Source organism: Myiozetetes cayanensis, unplaced genomic scaffold (genome assembly GCF_022539395.1).
Source record: "Myiozetetes cayanensis isolate MyiCay16 unplaced genomic scaffold, myiCay2020 scf15, whole genome shotgun sequence".
Lineage (NCBI taxonomy): Eukaryota > Metazoa > Chordata > Aves > Passeriformes > Tyrannidae > Myiozetetes > Myiozetetes cayanensis.
In genome coordinates, this window is record NW_026087159.1 from 19,765,002 (window position 1) to 19,782,634 (window position 17,633).

General features: G+C 43.1%; 1 protein-coding gene across 6 annotated transcripts in view; it reads left to right on the forward strand.

Annotated features, from left to right (window-relative positions):
* Positions 1-13,515, forward strand: part of DCX (doublecortin) — an 81,151-nt gene extending 67,636 nt beyond the window's left edge. For all 6 annotated transcript variants that reach the window (XM_050310398.1, XM_050310400.1, XM_050310401.1 and 3 more), the window contains one exon: positions 1,544-13,515. In XM_050310398.1, coding sequence (XP_050166355.1) covers positions 1,544-1,600 — 57 coding nt within the window. In that variant the 3' untranslated portion in view covers positions 1,601-13,515. The remainder of the gene's footprint in view (positions 1-1,543) is intronic.
* Positions 13,516-17,633: the final 4,118 nt, after the last annotated feature.

Here is a 17,633-nt window from a genome sequence, read left to right on the forward strand (position 1 = left end):
TGGGCATAAAATGTAGGTGTGGGAGGAGGTCAAGTGGATGTCTCTTTAGTTGCCAGAATGCACCTCTCATCCTGAGAGTGACTTTGAAAATATTGACTTGAAATTCTGGAAGAGCAATTTAAAAGTTGTGGTGGTGCTGAGGTTTTGCAGTCAGCAGCCACATGGAATCTACTGTGGGCTAAATTGCACGGGCTGGACTCATTTTGGTTAACAAAGGGATGGCTGAATTCAAATGAAATCTGTTTTCCTCAGGACTTCACTCTGACCTCAACTGCTCAACCAAGGTCTGAGGAAATGAACCAATTTTGACAAAATGTGTCCAGATTTATTATTAATTTACAACTGAGAACAGAAAATCTGGCCCATGGTCTAAATTTAACAATTGCTTGTGTATATTCAGCAGGAGTAATGCTGTAAACTGCATCCTTTGCTTCAGCAAAAAGAACCTAAAATGCTTTCCAAACACTATCCCATTTAAACTCTGGAGATGAGGATTTGCTTCCTGGCAAAGACAAGTAAAACTCACCTTTTTAATGTTTTATGTATGCTTTCAGCTGGCTGGTTTATGACCTTTTCCAGTGAAGCCCTGAGAACATTTGTAATAGAGGGTGACTGCTGAGGGCAAAGCCAATCCAGTATGATTTTCTCCACTAAGTTAAGCCAATCAGCAAACATGAGCACAGCATTTTAGCTTACCAGAATATTCATGCATCATTGTCTTTCTCCCAGGAGCAATTTCCTGCTTTTGATGAAATCACTTCTTTCTTTCCCCTTAAAGCTCAAATGATAAATGCTTAAGTTGAGTACACCACAAATTCCTATTTTACCTCTTCTTACATCAAGATTTCTGTGAATTTCCTTCCTGAGTATTTGGGATTTAATTCCTTTTGCTCACAGTTGTTACCTGTGTGTGGGTCAGAGCCCAAACAGGTCCCAGGAGGGCGTTAGCCCTTGAGCTGGTTTGTGTTCCTAATTCCATGCAGAACTTTGAGGAAGTGGAATAAGATGGTTATCTGAAAAAGGGACTCTGGAAAATCTTTACATTCAGCATCTGATCCAAATAATAACCTTGGGATTGTTTTCTTAAGCTTTCTCATTGATCAGAAATTACCTAAAATAAGGAATAAATCATGGAATGTGATTTTCCTAGAGATTTGTCCTGAAGGTAGCTGTCAAATTAAGGTAAGGCTCTTTACTGTGGACTTAGGTTCAAAGAGTCCTGTTTAAAGCAAGGTCCTGCTCTTCCATGCGTGTGCTAAAATGGACACACTGATCCAGAAACAACAAAACAACCACTTCTCAAACTTAGCCCTGAACAGACATCTTTCTTCTGGCCCCAAGATGCTCTTGTTCCACTGTTTGAGTGTCAGGTCTCGATTTTAGCCGTGATCTGCCCGCTCAGGCCAGTCCAGTAACCAGTGCATGAGTCTTCCACCCTGTCCCTACGGACTGCCCAGAGCTGGGCCACTCAGCTGCTCCCTTATGCACGGCCAGAGGTGGAAACTCATTGTGAGAGTTAACATTTTCTTCTTTCTCCCTACAGGACTTGTATCTGCCTCTGTCTTTGGATGACTCTGATTCCCTCGGAGATTCCATGTAGAGCGACACGGAGCTAAATGTCCATATTGCAAGCATTGTCTAAGATACAGTGAAGTACTTCTGCCAGAATAAGCAGATAGGTGACTGGTGCTTTCAAATCAAAGGACACACCCTTATATGTCTTTTTTTTTTCTTTTTTTCTTCCTGTGATTTATCCTCTGTGCCACAAATCAACACCTGCCAGTCTATAGAGATAGAGGGATACCATTCGTTTAAGTTACAGGGATGCAAAATGGACATTGTGAAAAATTTGGGGCATTTCTGTGCATTTCCCATTTTCTTCTAGTATTTCCTCTTCTGCTGCAGCTGTGTAATTTTCCTAGTGATAGTAAAGTAGCTCCCCTGGAAGTGTGCAAATGGATCCCTTGCTGACCACTTTGCAAGCTCAAGTAGGGCAAATGATGTTCTCCACCTGTCCAAACTGCCAGCATTTGCCAGCTCACCTGTTCCTCATTTACAGCCCAAATTTAGCACCTGCATACTAACTAATATTGGTTTTATTTTTGGAGGGCAGGAAGTGGAATGACTTACTAGTTTGATGCTTAATATGCCAGCAGAAGCTTGGCTGAGATTAGGGATGGTTGTGTAAGATGCTAAGTAAGGTTAGTACAAGAATTCAAATTATTCAAATATTGGGATTTTTTAAAAAAAGAAAGTTAAGCAAAAAACCATAAATCAGTTACCTGGAGTGGAACACCTTCCACAAATAATCCAAGGGTACTGCTAGCTGGTAGGAAATGTTTATACCTCCCCTATGGTATCTCTCTATCTCTGTTTATAACAGTAATGCCTTGTGAACAGCCAACACTGAAAACACTGTGAGAATTTGTTTTCAGGTTTGACACCCTATAGGTCACTTTTTATAGCAAAAAAATCAATACACTTTTTATAAAGGAAAACCTTGTATCTGTGTTTTGGGAGTAAGGATTCAAGCTCCTTCTTTTTTATAAAAGCTGGTAATTTTCTTTTGTTTAAAAAACACAATCAGAAAAAAAAAAAAGTACAAAAAAAACAACCACAACTTCAGAACAATAATAACAGCAGCTCAGTTAAGAAATCTTGTCATCACTGCCAAAACAGACACATGTAGTGGAAAACAAAAGGTCAATTCAAAATATTGAATGTTTTGATAGTTTTTGTAATGTTTAAGACTACGTACTTGGTTTTTTACACTTCAGTATTCCTAACTATGGCCAGATTCTCTACTTATATAACAAATTGAATTTTGTGATGTTAACCCCCCCATATTTTAAGAAACTCTTCTATCTGATTAAAAAAAAAAACAAAAACAAAACCAACTTGCTGTATTTAGAGAAACCTTTTGCTTTTATTAATCAGTAGTGACTCCTACAGAATGCAAAGTTCATCTCTTCACACAGGCTGGTGGTTTTTACTACACTGAAGCTTTGTCATAGGCCAGCTGGCATTGCCTCCCTTCCTCGTGGAATAAGCTTTGATGAAACTGATTATTACAGAACTTTACCTAAATGATATCTGTGCAATCAAATCTTTCTTTGTTGCTCTATTTGCCTTTTTTTTTTTCAACATAGACACCTGTTCCTATTGCCTTGCAACCCCTTGTGATTAGAATGAATTCTACTGTTGTGATGTTTGATGCTACATGAATGCTGGGCTGTTCCCAAAGCCACTCCATGTTTTGTTTGCTTGCATTGCTGGTATGAAACAATCTGTGCAGGCTGCATCTTTAGAGCCTCATGTGATCTTACATAGAATGCAACTTAAAAAAGAGATTTATCAGAGAGAGGTCAGGGTTGGGAATTACCAAGGGGTCAGAGTTATCATGCACCAAATTTGCACCCAGTAGTCTTAGTGCGTGATCATTTACACCCAGAGTTTTGCATCAGAAATCATTTGTTCTCACTAATAACTTCATTTAATTTAATAACTCTCTGACTGCACAACCGCTAAATGATGGTTTTACCTACTGTAAATAGAATCCTGGGGTTAGTTCAAAGGCTAAGGGCTCGTGTAGAAGGATGGTAGTGTGGACAAAGCGTAGGTGCAGTAGTCAGGACACCTTTCAGCCCTTGGCATTGCTCAATTTAGTGTCTGAATGGGAGCAGGTCTCTTAGTAACCCTGTGCCTCAATCTGTCTGTCTGTCCCTGCAGGGGCAACACTGTTCTACCTCACTGGGGGTTGTGAGGCCAAATGTTGGTTAACATTTGTAAAATGCTTTCAGATCCTCTAACAGAAGGTGCTGAAGTATTCTGGGTGCAGATTTGGTCGTGGGTGCTAATTTTTGGCTGTTTAATCCTGTGAGTCCTTCTATAGACACTGGCCATGAGCAAATAGAACTTTTTAATCATTAGGATGTCAAAGGCCATGGTTACACTAATGGTATTATTCGTCAGAGCTTTTGTGTTAGCAAAAGCTTGTGTGTTACCTTTGAGTTATCAAAAATAATCTGATATGCTTTTACCCTCTCCTCTGTTCTGTTGGTGGAAATCTCAGAGTCCCTCCCTGAGTCTCTGCCTTTCCAGGGACCCTGATTAGTAGCCATGGATTGGACTCCAGTCAAAGGTGCTGTTCACACACAGTAGCACGGGCCACTCCTGTCATAGTCATTGTTAGCATGTCCTGCTACCTTTCCTCAGCTAAACCAAGAGATCAGCCATGAAAAAAAATCACATCTAGGTCCTCTTGATGTTCAGTACAGGACACTCACTGTAGATCCACCTGGAAACCTAAATCTTTGCTATCCTGAACTGCTTTTAGCAGCCTGAACTGCTGGAGCTGGTGGTGAGGAGTAGGAAAGGAATCTGCGATGTGCTTTCATCCAGTATCCATGAGTGCAGTTTGTCTAAGATAAAGCAGGATCCTAAGGCATGAAGGATCCTTTGGATGGATGGTTGTTGAAGCAGCTGTTGAGAAGCGGTTCCTTTCCTTCCTGCCACAAGTAGTGTTTGGTTATTGGAGGATGCTTTTCCTGGTGGAGCATGCTAAGGAATCACTGAGGCCTTCTTCCTGAGCTGCACCTAGTGACTCCTCTAAAGCCTGATCCTGCAAGTTCTCCCTTGGGAGTGGAGGTTTCTTTGCATGAGGATCATCCTGTGGTGGGGCTGAGCCTAAAAATTCCTTCAGGGAATTAGGGGGACCTTGAAAAGGCATAAAAGAATAAAATAACAAAAAAAAAAATTGTTCGGTGGGAAAAATAGCCATTCAAACCAGCAGAAACCACAAAGAAAACAGGGTATGAGGTCAAACTCCCAAGTTTTAATAAGCAATTTTCTAGGTAGAAATGCCTGGGCAGTAGAAGTCAGTGAGCATTTCAGCTGTAGCATAGAGTTAAGTCTGTATTAATGCCAATATTGCATGAGTTCTTGTACAGAAATGCATGTGGAATGTTGCATACATTCAAAACTAGTTATCTTTGGCGTTGTAGGATCCCTAACATAGATTTGAATACAAAGAGAAACAGTGCACAGGCATCAGACCTTAGTTATTTAAATGTAAGGACAGCCCTGATTCAGGAAAGAACCTAAAGACATGCTGAAATTTCAGCACGTGCTTTACTCCTGTTGATTTTTCATGAGTTTAAGCTTAGGTTTGGTCAGAAAGTTTTCCTGAACTGCAGTGAATTAGTAAGTGCTTTCAATATACTACAGCAATTCCAGACCCTGTGAGATTCTGGAGCAGATTATAGTAATTCCACTATATACTCCAGAGTTTACCTTTTATAATTTTTTTCTACTTTTACAAGCACATAAAACTCCACAGGATATGAGGATTTGCCATATTAATTCTGCTATAAAAACCCTGTCTAATTTGCCTCATGAGGCTGCCTTTAGTGTTTTCAGAGACTAATTGAATCACTAAAACGATATTGTTTGAAAACAGTACAGTATTTAAAAACAAATTGGAGAGACTCTTAAAGTAGTAGGGCTTTGTTTCTTTGAAATCTGCCTTTATTCAGTATATTTTAGCAAATTTGCATACACACTAAAGATACCTGTTTCAGATACACAGTCATTAGGAAGGAATTGGAGCAATCCTCCAAGCCTTGACTGATGTGTTTAGAATTCATACATTCAGGTGATGATCTTGACTGTAGAAGATCAGGGCAATGCAACAAAATCTTCAGCCTTGGGATTTTTATCACTTGTAAAGCATTTATAATCCTGAAGCTTCTGAGTTAAAGCCTCATCTGTTATAAGATTTGGAGCTAGTTCAGTTCCACCAGCTAAACAGTCAGCTGAGATCCTACACCTTGAAGTAATTTTGCAAGAGCTTGGTAATGGGATTTTACCTTGGTTTGCTCCATGGTGGGATCTGGAAGTAGCTTTTGCCTACCATTGTCTGTGTTTCCTGTATCTGCACATTATTTACAATCTTCTCAGGAGCTAGAAACACTAATTGTGTTACTTTCATAGGCAATAGAAAAAGAATTCTGCTTAGAAAAAAACTTCCACATCTCTTTCATCCTTAGCTAGCACACACATATGCATGCAAAAACATCACACACTCAAGTCTAGCTGCTATTTCTCTCTCGTTTGCTTGTTCAGTACTTTTGAAGGGAAAAAAGAGGAGGTAGGACCAAAAATTGGGGCAAACAGCAAAACAATGTTACACCCAGGCATTTCCAATAGGAAATAATGGCATTAAAGTGTTAGTTTCTCCTTATCCATTGGGATACTGGTGACATTTTCTAGGATGCCTTGTCTTTGCTTTTTCACGCCTTTGAGGTCGACGCTGCTCTTCTTGTGGCTTCCCGGAACACCTTGTGGAGGTGCTGTGGAATGCCATGCTGAATCCCTACACAGACACCTTTCCAGAGTCAGCCATCCCTGGAAGTGGCATCCTCTCTGCAGGGGAACAGTGTGGACTTTACACTATGAGCCTTCCCTAGAGCACTGAGAGCACGAGTGATTTTGTCATTGACTTCAGGGGTACCCCACAGCCATGCAAGGTATCAGAGAGTTCTCTTACTATAGTAGAGGCAAAATCATTTTTAGAAAGAGGAATAAAATGTAGGTAAGTAAATTAGATATAAAATTAGTCTAGAAAGTGTTTCCTCAAGCTAAGACAATCCACAACCAGAGAAAAGCTATATAAAGGTGTGTTTGCCACACACAGGGTGCTGATCATGACCACAACAAAACACCTTCTTTCACGTGGTGACTTAGGCTCCAAGTTGTTTTTCTGGTTGCTGATGGAAGCAGGCTGGGACAGTAATTGGGACTGGTGAAGTTCTTTGTAGAAGCAAATGGATGGCACAAGATGAAGATCTTTTTCTGTGTATCTAAAGAGTCAGGTCAGTTCATGCAACAGGACAAGTGCTTTACACAGGATTCCTAGAAGAGATGCAGCTGAAACACCACCTTGGTGTAACGAGACCAAGAAGGTTAAGACTTTAAGTGCCTTCTAACGTGCTTTGGGCTTCAGAAGCAGAACTGTACATGTGCCCAGCAAGGCCTTGGGGACAATGGCCTTGACAAAAGGGGACAGGGCAGACTTCAATTCTTGAGGTATTTAGCCCATCTTGCATTTATTCAACCAGCTCTGGAAAATTGTTGTCTCCAGAATCACAGATTTCTTCTGCCTGATGCCTCTGTCCCATCTGTATGAGTTTGAGCAGGCCTCTCCACAGTATCTCAGGAAATGTTAAAGCTGAGTCTCGTGTCTCACAGAGCAGCTGCTCCTCACTGTGGAAGGAACTGGGCTGGGTTCTGCTACCTTGGTTATTGATTCTGCCATTCAGATATTCTTTACCTTCCTTCTTTCCTCCTGGCTTGAGAGTTGGTATCTCATTCTGGCTGCCTCCAGGTGAAAAAGGCTGGGGCAGTAATGTCTGTGGACCCCTCATTTTGTTTTGTTTCTTCTGGAACAGATCTACAGTCATTTGATATTTGTCTGCAGGTCTGAGGCCAAGCTGACAAAAAAACCATGTTTTAATAGGGAGGGGAGGTGTACAGAGAATATAAGTAGGTGGATAGAAAGGCTTTTTCCAGCAATGCCATTGCACAGCTCTCTGATGGATTCCCAGCTGTAGAGCAGGGTCTGACTATTACATCTGCAGGTGAGAGTGTGGAGCTGTGGGGTCACAGACCCTGTACCTCCCTCAGGGCACTGTTTAGAGAAGGTTAAAAATACTGACACCTATTTTTGGCCAACAGATGAGCTCCTGAGCAAATGAGAATCAAACCTAGTGGATTCAGCAGTGGGATTTCAGAGCCACTGGGATTTTAGAGCTGTTAGTCTTTGGCATAACTCTGGACAGAGCACTTTTCCTTGTGCTATGGTGTGCCAGTGCATGAAGGGCTGATCATAACACTGCTATTTGTAAGGTGCTTTGAGATAAGCTGATACAAAGAACTTGCTTTTAATATTTATTCATTACTTAGGGAAGTTTGAGCACCTTGTAGAAGCAGACTATTGTCCATTGTCTTTGGCAAATCTCTTGAGGAACCCGTTGTCTCTCAAAACTGCTGTCAAAATGCTTCATTATTTTTGTAGTGGTGAAAGACAGACGCCTCATTTTTAGCTCCCCAAAAACCCATGGATGAGCCAGCAACATCCCTGGGATCAAGGCCATATCCACATCCAGCAGCCCACTTCTCTCATCTGGAGTTGCCACCTCTGGCCTGAATACAAGACCCTGCTACCCCTCTTTTTGTTACACTTACATGTAAGTATCTGGAGCAATTCCTGTTACCCTCAGAATATGGGCTTTGTGCTTGTAAACAGTGAGTAAGTCTAATTATTTCAGTGGCTTTCTATCAAGGAAACAGTGGGACTGTTGTTGAAACCCTTCTAGTTTAAAAAGTATTCATGGCTAGATGGCTACATGGGACAGAGCTGCCTTTCAGTTGCCTTGCTTAGTGCACTTACTTGAACTCACCTGTTCTGGCTCTGGCTCTTTATCTCAATGAACTGTAAACTCAGGACGCTCGAGCCAGTTCAGTTTTTCCCTTGGTCCAACAGTTTATCACTCAAACAACCGAAGAAGGAGTATGCTGAAAGGGAATTAACAAATCTTCGCAGTAATTAGTCTGTCAGCTGAAAAAAGAAAGTTGGCATCATTAGGGAAAGATGCTGTGGTGTCCATTGTCAAGGGAAACAAAGGGAAAGGGCTTGTTTCTTAGGGGAATGGTGAGGGACATTTGTTAGGAAGTAGTTACTGAGTGATGGAATGAGCTTGAACTGAACAGAAGATGAAATGGCAGGGAAAGGATGAGGTGGAGCACTGGCAAATCAGTGCCATTGATGTGTGGGAATAATGAAAGAAAAAAGCAAAGAAATTCTAAGGACAAACAGAAGAGGTGGTGGCTGGGGCTAACTGAGGATCTTCAGCTTGGTTTGGACAGAAGGGGCTCTTGGCCACTTCTTGAGCCCTTACCCCTGCAGATACCTAAGCCAGGGTTCAGGCTGATGTGCCTCAGCAGTGTGTCCCACTCCCAAAGGCAGAAATAAGGTCACACTGGGCTGCAGGCAGGAGAACTTGGCTGGAAGTTCCTTCCTTGTTCCTGTTTAGCTCTCCTGCCAACATGTGTCATCCCTCAAATGGAGAAGGAAGATACAGCCCTCTGCTGAATGACAGCACCAACCTGTGGTTTGGTTTTGTTTAGGTTCTTCTGTATCAGATCAGATACAGGAATTATCAACATGCCCTGGCTGGAAAGGACAGGCCTGGCACAGCAGGGAATCGCAGGGCATGTGCAGGAGGATAATGAGGGCACCTCTGGGCCTGCTGTCCCTTCCCATGGAGCTCAGCAAACTCTGGGAAAAGCAGTAACCCACTTGCACTGGGGTGAAAAGCTAAGACAGGCTACTGGAGGAAGTGTTCTTGATTTGCTGTGTGGGCAGAGGGGCTGATGATCATCCTGTCCAGGAAATGACCAGCTGTGTGTGAGAGCTGCAGCAGTCAACACAGCAGTGGGAAGTCTGTGCTGGACAAGGGGGTCTGTGTTTAACACTGTTTTTCTCATAAGATCTTTTCTTCTATATTCGAGTTCAGTGAATTTAATCCTAAAACACGAAATAACTGACACATCTAAACACTTTTTTTTTTTTTTTTTTCTGTATGGTCTCAGATTTTTTTTTCATTGCATAGAGATTGCATCCCTTTGTTTCTGTAGATTCTCAGATGCTCATTATAACACAAGTGAAACCCAACACACCTAATCCTCTGCTTCTTTAAACAGACAGAACTTCCTATGTAATTAAGGGAGCTGAATCCAATTGATCCAAGGTTGATCTCCTTTTTCAGAGATTGATTACTGTCGATAATTCTTGTGTGACTGATTACTTAAGTGCAGATTCAGTTTCCTGGGTGACAGCTGCAGCCTTTGCAGAGAAAACCTCACTGACCCCAGATCTGAAGTGATCTCTTGTATGAACCTTGAATAGCAAGTTACAGATGGCAGATATTTTGTATAGTATTATAGTTAATGATAAAGCTGAAAGAGTTTGTTGCAATATCTTAAAAGTTTTAGAATTGAAAATTAAACAAGGAACCTCAGCAAATCAGGGTCTCCTCCACATTTTCTGGTTCTAAGGAGTGTTGGCTTTCTCTCACTTCACTCTCGCTTCAGTCTACCAATAGAAATGCCCTGAGCCTGGCAGGGTTATGGAGCTAGAAACAGCATTTCTATTTCTACCAGTATTTTTCTATTTTACTCCAGTCCCAGCTAGCACCAAGCAAAGTAGAGATTTATGGTTGGCTTGGTTTTTAGAGAAAAGTGTTACCAAATGTCTTGAAATGAAAAGGAAGGTTCAGTTCATTTTAGGTGACTCATTTAAACTCAAGGCTGCTTTTGATTTTTATCTAAGCTGGTTCTCCCATCTCTATTTGCGACAGTTATATATAGGAAATCAAGATAAATTTGAGTCACATTTGAATAGTGGGGTTGTTGCAGAGCACAGTGATTCATCTGGCACGTGCAGAATGAAACACGTTGTTGGCACTTGGTCAGGGTGGACCTGAACCAAACCCTGGTTCTGAAGCCCCAAGTTCTGGAAAACCCATGCACAGGGTCAAACTTGGGAAATACCTGCAATGGACCAATAGACCCCGAGCTGGGGTCCAGGCCCAGTTCTTGAAACACTGAATTTTACCTTCAGAGAATCCCTGTGAAACATTTAGTGGGGTTGATTTTTGTTGTTGTTTGGGTTTTGGGGTTATGTTTGGGGAGTTCTTTGTTCTTTTTTTAATTCCAGCATAGCTGCTTTTCTCCATCTGTTTCCAGCCATTGCAGAGCAGGGATGGATGGGCTTGTAATTCATTTCCCTTAGCAGGAGGCAGTTGAAATCTAGTGATATCCTGTCTCTCTCTCATGCTGACCACTGAGGGGCTGCAGTACACAGATCTTTTGTTCCTTTTTCTCCCCCATCTTTATGACAGAAGATCTTTTTCCAGATTTAGTGTGATGTCTAATGATGCGTCTGCTTAAAAAGAAGAATGTCTAGGGAATTAATTGCACTGCTAACTGGTGTTTATAGATATGGTGAAGCAAGTGTTGAATGTAAGAACAAGGAAGCCTGTGAGTTATAATTACATGCTGAATTCTGACATGTAAAATTGTTGTTAGTTTGCTCCTTATTTCAATGATGGGTGATCCAAGCAGCTTTATCACTGTGTACAGCTGCGATTATCAGTTAGAAGACCCCCAGGGTCTTTTGGAAAGAGGAAACCTGTGTAGCCAAATCTCTTCTATTCTCTGATTTGACAATACATTCCACCCCCATGATAGTCTGGATTTTGTGACACTGTCTAGCCTGGAAGCATAGGAAAGGAGTATCAGCCTGCTGACTTTGCTGTTCCTAGCCTTTGCCTATTTTCTGGAACACAAATCCTATCCCAAACTAGGGTGAGCAGCTCCCATCACATCAGCCTGAGTTACTCATGCTCCTCTTCTCTGAGAAGCAGGAACTGACTTTGCTCGTGGCCCTGAAGCTCTTGGGGCTGCACACCTGCCAGCAGGTTGTGTTGAGGGAGGGAGAAATGCAGCTGAACCAGAACCTGATCATAGATTACTGTCTTAGGTCATTCATTGAGTTTGTATGATTTCATCATTAACAACAAAGCTGCAATATAATATAACTGAGAGGCCACGATGTATTTTCTATTGTTCAGTGGGTGGGGGTTGGAGGGGCAGCTGGGTTTAAAGTTTAGCTGGTATACTTTAAACTCTGTGTACATAACTTTGGAGGACACGAGGAGGGGTGGTGAGGGTTTGGTGGTTACTTTGTTGGGATTGGTAAACTTCACTATGTTTTTGTTTAAATAATAAGGTATTTAATTAATGACATTGTACAAAGAGCTATTAATTTAAATGGTGTTTTTGTTCTCCTAAACCAGGTCTATTAACCTTTCTTTTTGGCAAGCCTGCAGCAAAGCTGATCATGTTGACTTTTGTACCTTGGGGGAGCGTGTGGAAGGGGAGGGGAAATGCTTTTCTCTTCAGACAGATAATGTTGCCCATAGTTAACTTTCTGCTTGGATATATACCTTGAATTCCCTTTATGCTGAATTTTTATGTGAAGGTCTCTCAAAGGGACAGAACAAGCAGAGGTTATTCCAAAAGATCTCAACTGTATCATCTTGTAATATATTGCAGCTTTATGCCAATGATTCCTTGCTTACCTGTACACAGTCCATGCATGTTTTGAACTAATTTTGCATTCTCCATTTGTGGTGAGTTATTTAGCATTTTAACCACCTTTTGTGCCATTCAACTTGTACAGAAAACATTTTTATTGACGTTTTAAAGGGAGGGGGAAGAAAATATAAAGACCCCTTCTGCTCCCTAGTTGTAGGTAGAACTCAGTTACTTAGCAAACAGATGTAGATGAGTGGTTGTAGTGTTAGAAATGTTAGCTTGCTTGTGAACAAGCTCTTGAGAGTAAATGCATGGTCCTGTACCTCTCTTTTCTTAATTAGCTCTTCCTTTCCTCCTGGAAAGATTCTCTCTCTCTCCCTCTCTCTCTTACTCTGTCTTTGTCTCTCTCGTGGTTGTAAAGTACAGATTTGGGCAGAAATAAAACGATACACGACGAGGTTTGAAAAGCAGTTCTCAACAGGTTCTCTCGGGGAACGTGTCTCTCACAGCGCCTCGCCTCGGCACGTTGATCAGACTCTTAACTTCCAAGGTAAAACCGGACGAGATCAGCCATCCGTTGCCTCTGCCTGAACTGGGGAGCAAGCTGAAAACCTTTGGAAGTTCGTGGCTCTGACGAGGTCTGGCTGGTCCTTTGCAGCTGAGGCAAGAGGCACGTGGTGCATCGGCCGTGGCCTCCTCACCTGGTTGTGGCTGTGCCTGGGACTGGTCCCACGGCCCCTGATTTGCGGAGTTTGCACACAACTTTTTTGATTTTCCTGGACACACGGCGCGAGGGGGTGGGGGGTGGAATACGGGGGTTATGTTGTTGGGGGCTCTGTAGACAGACAACTCCTTCTCCACACTCCCAAGCTCTGAGTCGAGTACACAGGGCTTCTTGTTTATTAGCTGTGGTTCTGTTGGCAATGGAGGACAGAAAACAGCCTAATTCTTGGAAAAGATGGGGTCACTCACAAAGACGGATTTTGTAAGAAATGGACTTAAAAAACCCCCACAAAGCCCTGCCACAAAACCACAAAGTGTACCCAGATCCACACATCTATTCCCCCATGCCTCTTCTCCCTTAACAGAATTTCCTTTTGTTAGAAGATTTGACTTTCTAGGAAAAAATTCCATTTTTGTGAGGTGTTGTGAACTGTTTTTACTACTTGTAATAACCATCCCAGGTCTGAGTATTCTTGTAATGCAATGCCATGCAGCAGAGAACCTGTCCACTTTATAGCTTTGCTCTCAATATTTGTTATTCATTGTTTTCTCATCTAAATGTACATTTGCAAGATGTGTGTAATGTCATTTTCAAAAAATAAAATTTGGTTTCAATATTTAGGCCGATAAAAACCTTTCTGATGCTTTTATTTGGCAAGTGTACGTTGATTATGACTTATGAGTTATAGCAGTACTCATTCATTTTTATTCATCAACGTTCCCAAATCAGTCCCATTCGTATAAATGCATAAAAGAAAGTGACTGAAGAGGAAATTTGATGGCCCTGAATTAATTAAGAGTCACATCTGCCTAACTGAAGCAGCACAACCTGCATTAGATCCACCCTTTTGCCCAAAGAGATGAGCTCCCCGTGGGTCCCACTCTGGGATACAGAGGGTAAGTAGGGGCAGCTCTTTCCCTAAATGAGCGTTGCAGTTAAAACTGTGGATTCAAAGCAGCAAATCTGGCCTCCGGCTGAACTATGTCCTGGCACCCAGGGCCTGGGCAAGGCCTGTGCAGTCTCACATGGGCTTTGGGACGTTTGGTGAGGCTTGAGAGCTGCACTGTGTTTGTTCTGCCTTCCCACACTGGCCTGAAAAAGGTCCAGGTTCTCCTTTCACAGCTACCCCATCAGAACCACAATGAAGACAAAAGCATTTTCCCCTGAAATCCCTGAAAAACGATAAAAAGGCTTAGACCTCCTCATTTAATTATACAGTACAAGCCACTTTGCTGTTTGTTTCTGCCTCACATCTGCAGAATTAAAAGTGAGTATGGTGAGTCAGCTCTGGCCATCCCTGCTGTAGACTGGGCTGCTGTGAAAGAGCTCGGATCCTTCCCGATGTTTCACGCTCAGATGGAGCCCTTTCTCCTTTTTCCCCTGTGGCCATCACATGTCAGCCCAGAGAGGGCTGTCCTCTCTGCCCCCTGGTCCAGAGGAGATGCTGTGCCAACTGGCAAACAGCATCAGGGCTACCAACACATGGCCCCACTCGGCCAAGTGCTGGCACCCACTTGAGATGATCACACCACGCTTGGCCAGGCCAGAGCAGCACAGACAGTGGAGTTCTGTTTGCAGTGAAAGACCACACTGAAAAAAAATTCCAGTTCCCAGAATAAAACCAGTAGTAGAAAGAAAACAGTCTCAGAACAGCCTTTATCCAAGTGTGCCCGGACTGAAACTGAAGCAAATGTTATCAGAAAAGCAGAACGAGTGCTTTGGAAAGCACTCTGCCTGCGCCTTTATGCACCCCAAGAGCCAACAAAGCACACTGGTGTCTTTTCTAGGGGCTATGTGTTAGATGAGGTCAATAAAAACTTAGGAGGTAGTGCTCCTGCCCGTGCAAAATGTTCTGAAAATGTCATATTAAAACCTCTCAACCTGCTGTGTGCAGCTATTGCAGCAATTCCAGGGACTCCAGAGAGGGTTCAGAGGAAACCTCGATGGTGGTAGTGTGGCACCTGCAACCAGCACTGCAAAGCAGTGGAAATGATGCTGCTATGTTAGGAGGAATCACACTGACACATATGAAATCACTCCAGATTTGCTGTTGTGTCAATGAGAGCAAAAAATTCAGCTTCCACAGCCCGGCCTTCCTGCTGCATCAGCCTGGATCTCGGCAGAAGGGTACATACAGTATCCTGGGATACATTGTTTGGTCAGAACAGCAAACCAGTGTTTGCTCCCAAAAGCTGGCCCTGTGTGGTGCCAGTCTCTCGGGCTGCAAAGAAAGTTCTGGCCTGGTTGGAAACCCCTTGGCTGGTCCCTTGACCTGACGGCCATTCCTTACGTTCAGCCATTGCTCTCTGTCCAGTCAGGTTCCAGTCAAAGAAAACACACTTTGTGCCTGTCAGGCTTGTTGGTTGCAAACGATCCAAGTGTTTTGTGGCTGCTGGCTGGAATTGCAGCTCAAAATACGGCAGCCAGACCCATGTGGAACAAGACACTGACTGGGCTCTCTGGGCTTAGCTCCATGAAACGCCGGACAGGGGTTGTAGCTTCAACTCAAGGTTTATGCAGTGAGGCTTTATCTGATATTTTCTGTAAATAAAACAACTTTAAAAGTCAAGAAATCAAATAGTTTATGTGGTTTCTTCTGCAGTGTGAGCTCTGCACCTTGTTCTCCACCTGCTCCCTCACCCCATCTCTCTCAAACACATCCTAACTTCAAAGGTACAGTTCTCCATGCAAATATCACCTTTACCATAAGGCAGGCCTTGCATACCTGCAAACAGATGTGACTCTTCAGGTGTTCACTGACCAACATCCATAGTACAGCTATTTGTTTTGGTTTTTTAAAGAATCAATTAAAAAAGATTTAATTTTACAGCCCACAAAATATATTACTGTGAGTTATGCTGACCTGGGCTCTGTATGGTGCATTAAACAATTGGACTCCTTGGGTTAAGTCTTTATAAGATTTTCAACTGTTTCTGTGTGTAAGGGAGCGGGAGCAATGTTTTATGGATTATGACTTCAATCGCCATAAACACACCTTTGCCATTGAAAATTACAGTCTGCATTCTTTATTCTCAAGTAGGTCTACTGAATTTAAAAGTTCCCATCAATGTTTGACATAAATCAGTTGACCCTGAGATCCCAGAGACATTCCAGTTCCCGACGACTGTGAGTCTGCTGCTCCCTGACCTCCCTGTATTAAATGATGCAAAGATTTTGTTTCCATTTATGTTGCTTCTCTGGGGTTACCTGGAGGGTAATGAGGGACTGAGTGCCCCAAACTCCACTAATGTATCTGGGAGTGAAGAGCAGGAAAGATCTTGAAAAATATGTTTATCTTTGGATTGTATAAGCAGTGAACACAGTCACAGTGATGAGAGCCTGAAACCAGCGGGACAATCGGAGCCTGCAAAGCCTGCAGGGAAGCACAATCTCTGTGCAGACACAGTGCTGGCCTGGCAGTGACATCCCCTCCCTGCTGCTGTCCAAACTCTGGGCCACCAGCTCCAGCTGGGTTTCACTGCAGTGGAAGTTTCATCACTGTGAAGAAGCTCCTTCTCCCAAGGACAGACAAGCACCTTCTCTCTCTCCTGCTTCAGCTAGGTCAGAGTCCACCAGCCAGGTCATTAGTGTGGTGGAAGGTAACAGTAAATGTGAGACCAGGAAAAGATGCTAAATAAGACAAATCCACTGCTTCCTTGTGCTGGGAACTCCTTTATTTTAAGCACAGTCGGTGCACCCAAACAAGTGCTGGATTTGAGTTGTTCCTTCTGGTACCTGTGCTCCTGCCATGATGTGTGCATGTGTCCTCATCTAATTTAAGTGTGCAGAGTGTTCTTTTAGCACCCATGTACAGGCACAGGAAGTGCCATCGAGCTGGTTAAACCTCTGTTCTGCTAGTCACTGTGAGACAGTGACAGTCAGGGAGTGACAGCCGGGACAGCAGCTGGAGCTGAGGAGAGGAAGGGATTTCCGAAGGTCCCTGGCAACACGTCAGTTCGGTGGCCCAGGCTGCCACTCACCACACTGAGGTTTCACAGCAGCTTGACTGCTTTAACTGGGATGTGGAGCCAACACATAGGAGGATTTTAGATCACTGAAAAGGGTGTTCAGCCATCTGTATTCAGATCTTGGGCTTCTTGAGCCCAAGGCAACAAATCAGGAGTTTGGCCACTCTCTCAGCTGCTCCCTTTCACTGTCTGCCATCAAAACCTTGTGATTTCAAAAGCTTCTCTCAGAGCTTGTCACCACAGGCTGGCAATGTGCTGCTCTCTAGACAACACCCCAGGCAGTGTTTGTCCATCTTCTACAGCAGAGATGTCCAAATGGATGCAAGAATTCGCAACCATGGGGAGTTTCTCTGGAGAGCTATGAAAACATGTTAGTGAGAGAAACACTCCAGTGGCACCACTTCAACTGTGTCAGTGTCCTAGCAGTCCCATGAGGCTGAACTGCATCTTTAGCTGCCTGAAAAGCTTATTCATAAGCTTTTAATATTCTAGGAGATGTAACTAAGGGCCCACTGTCCTGGTTTCGGCTGGGACAGAGTTAATTTTCTTCCTGGTAGCACCAGCTACTGGTGGTGTGGTTTGGAACCAGTATGAGAATAATGTTGATAACACACTGATGTTTTCAGTCATTGTTAAGTAGTGTTTAATCTCAGTCTTTTCAGCTTCTCATACCCTGCCAGTGAGGAGGCTGGAGGGGCACAAGGAGCAGGGAGGGGACATGGGACAGATGACCCCAAGTGACCGAAGGGATATTCCAGACCATATGGACTCATGCTTAGCAT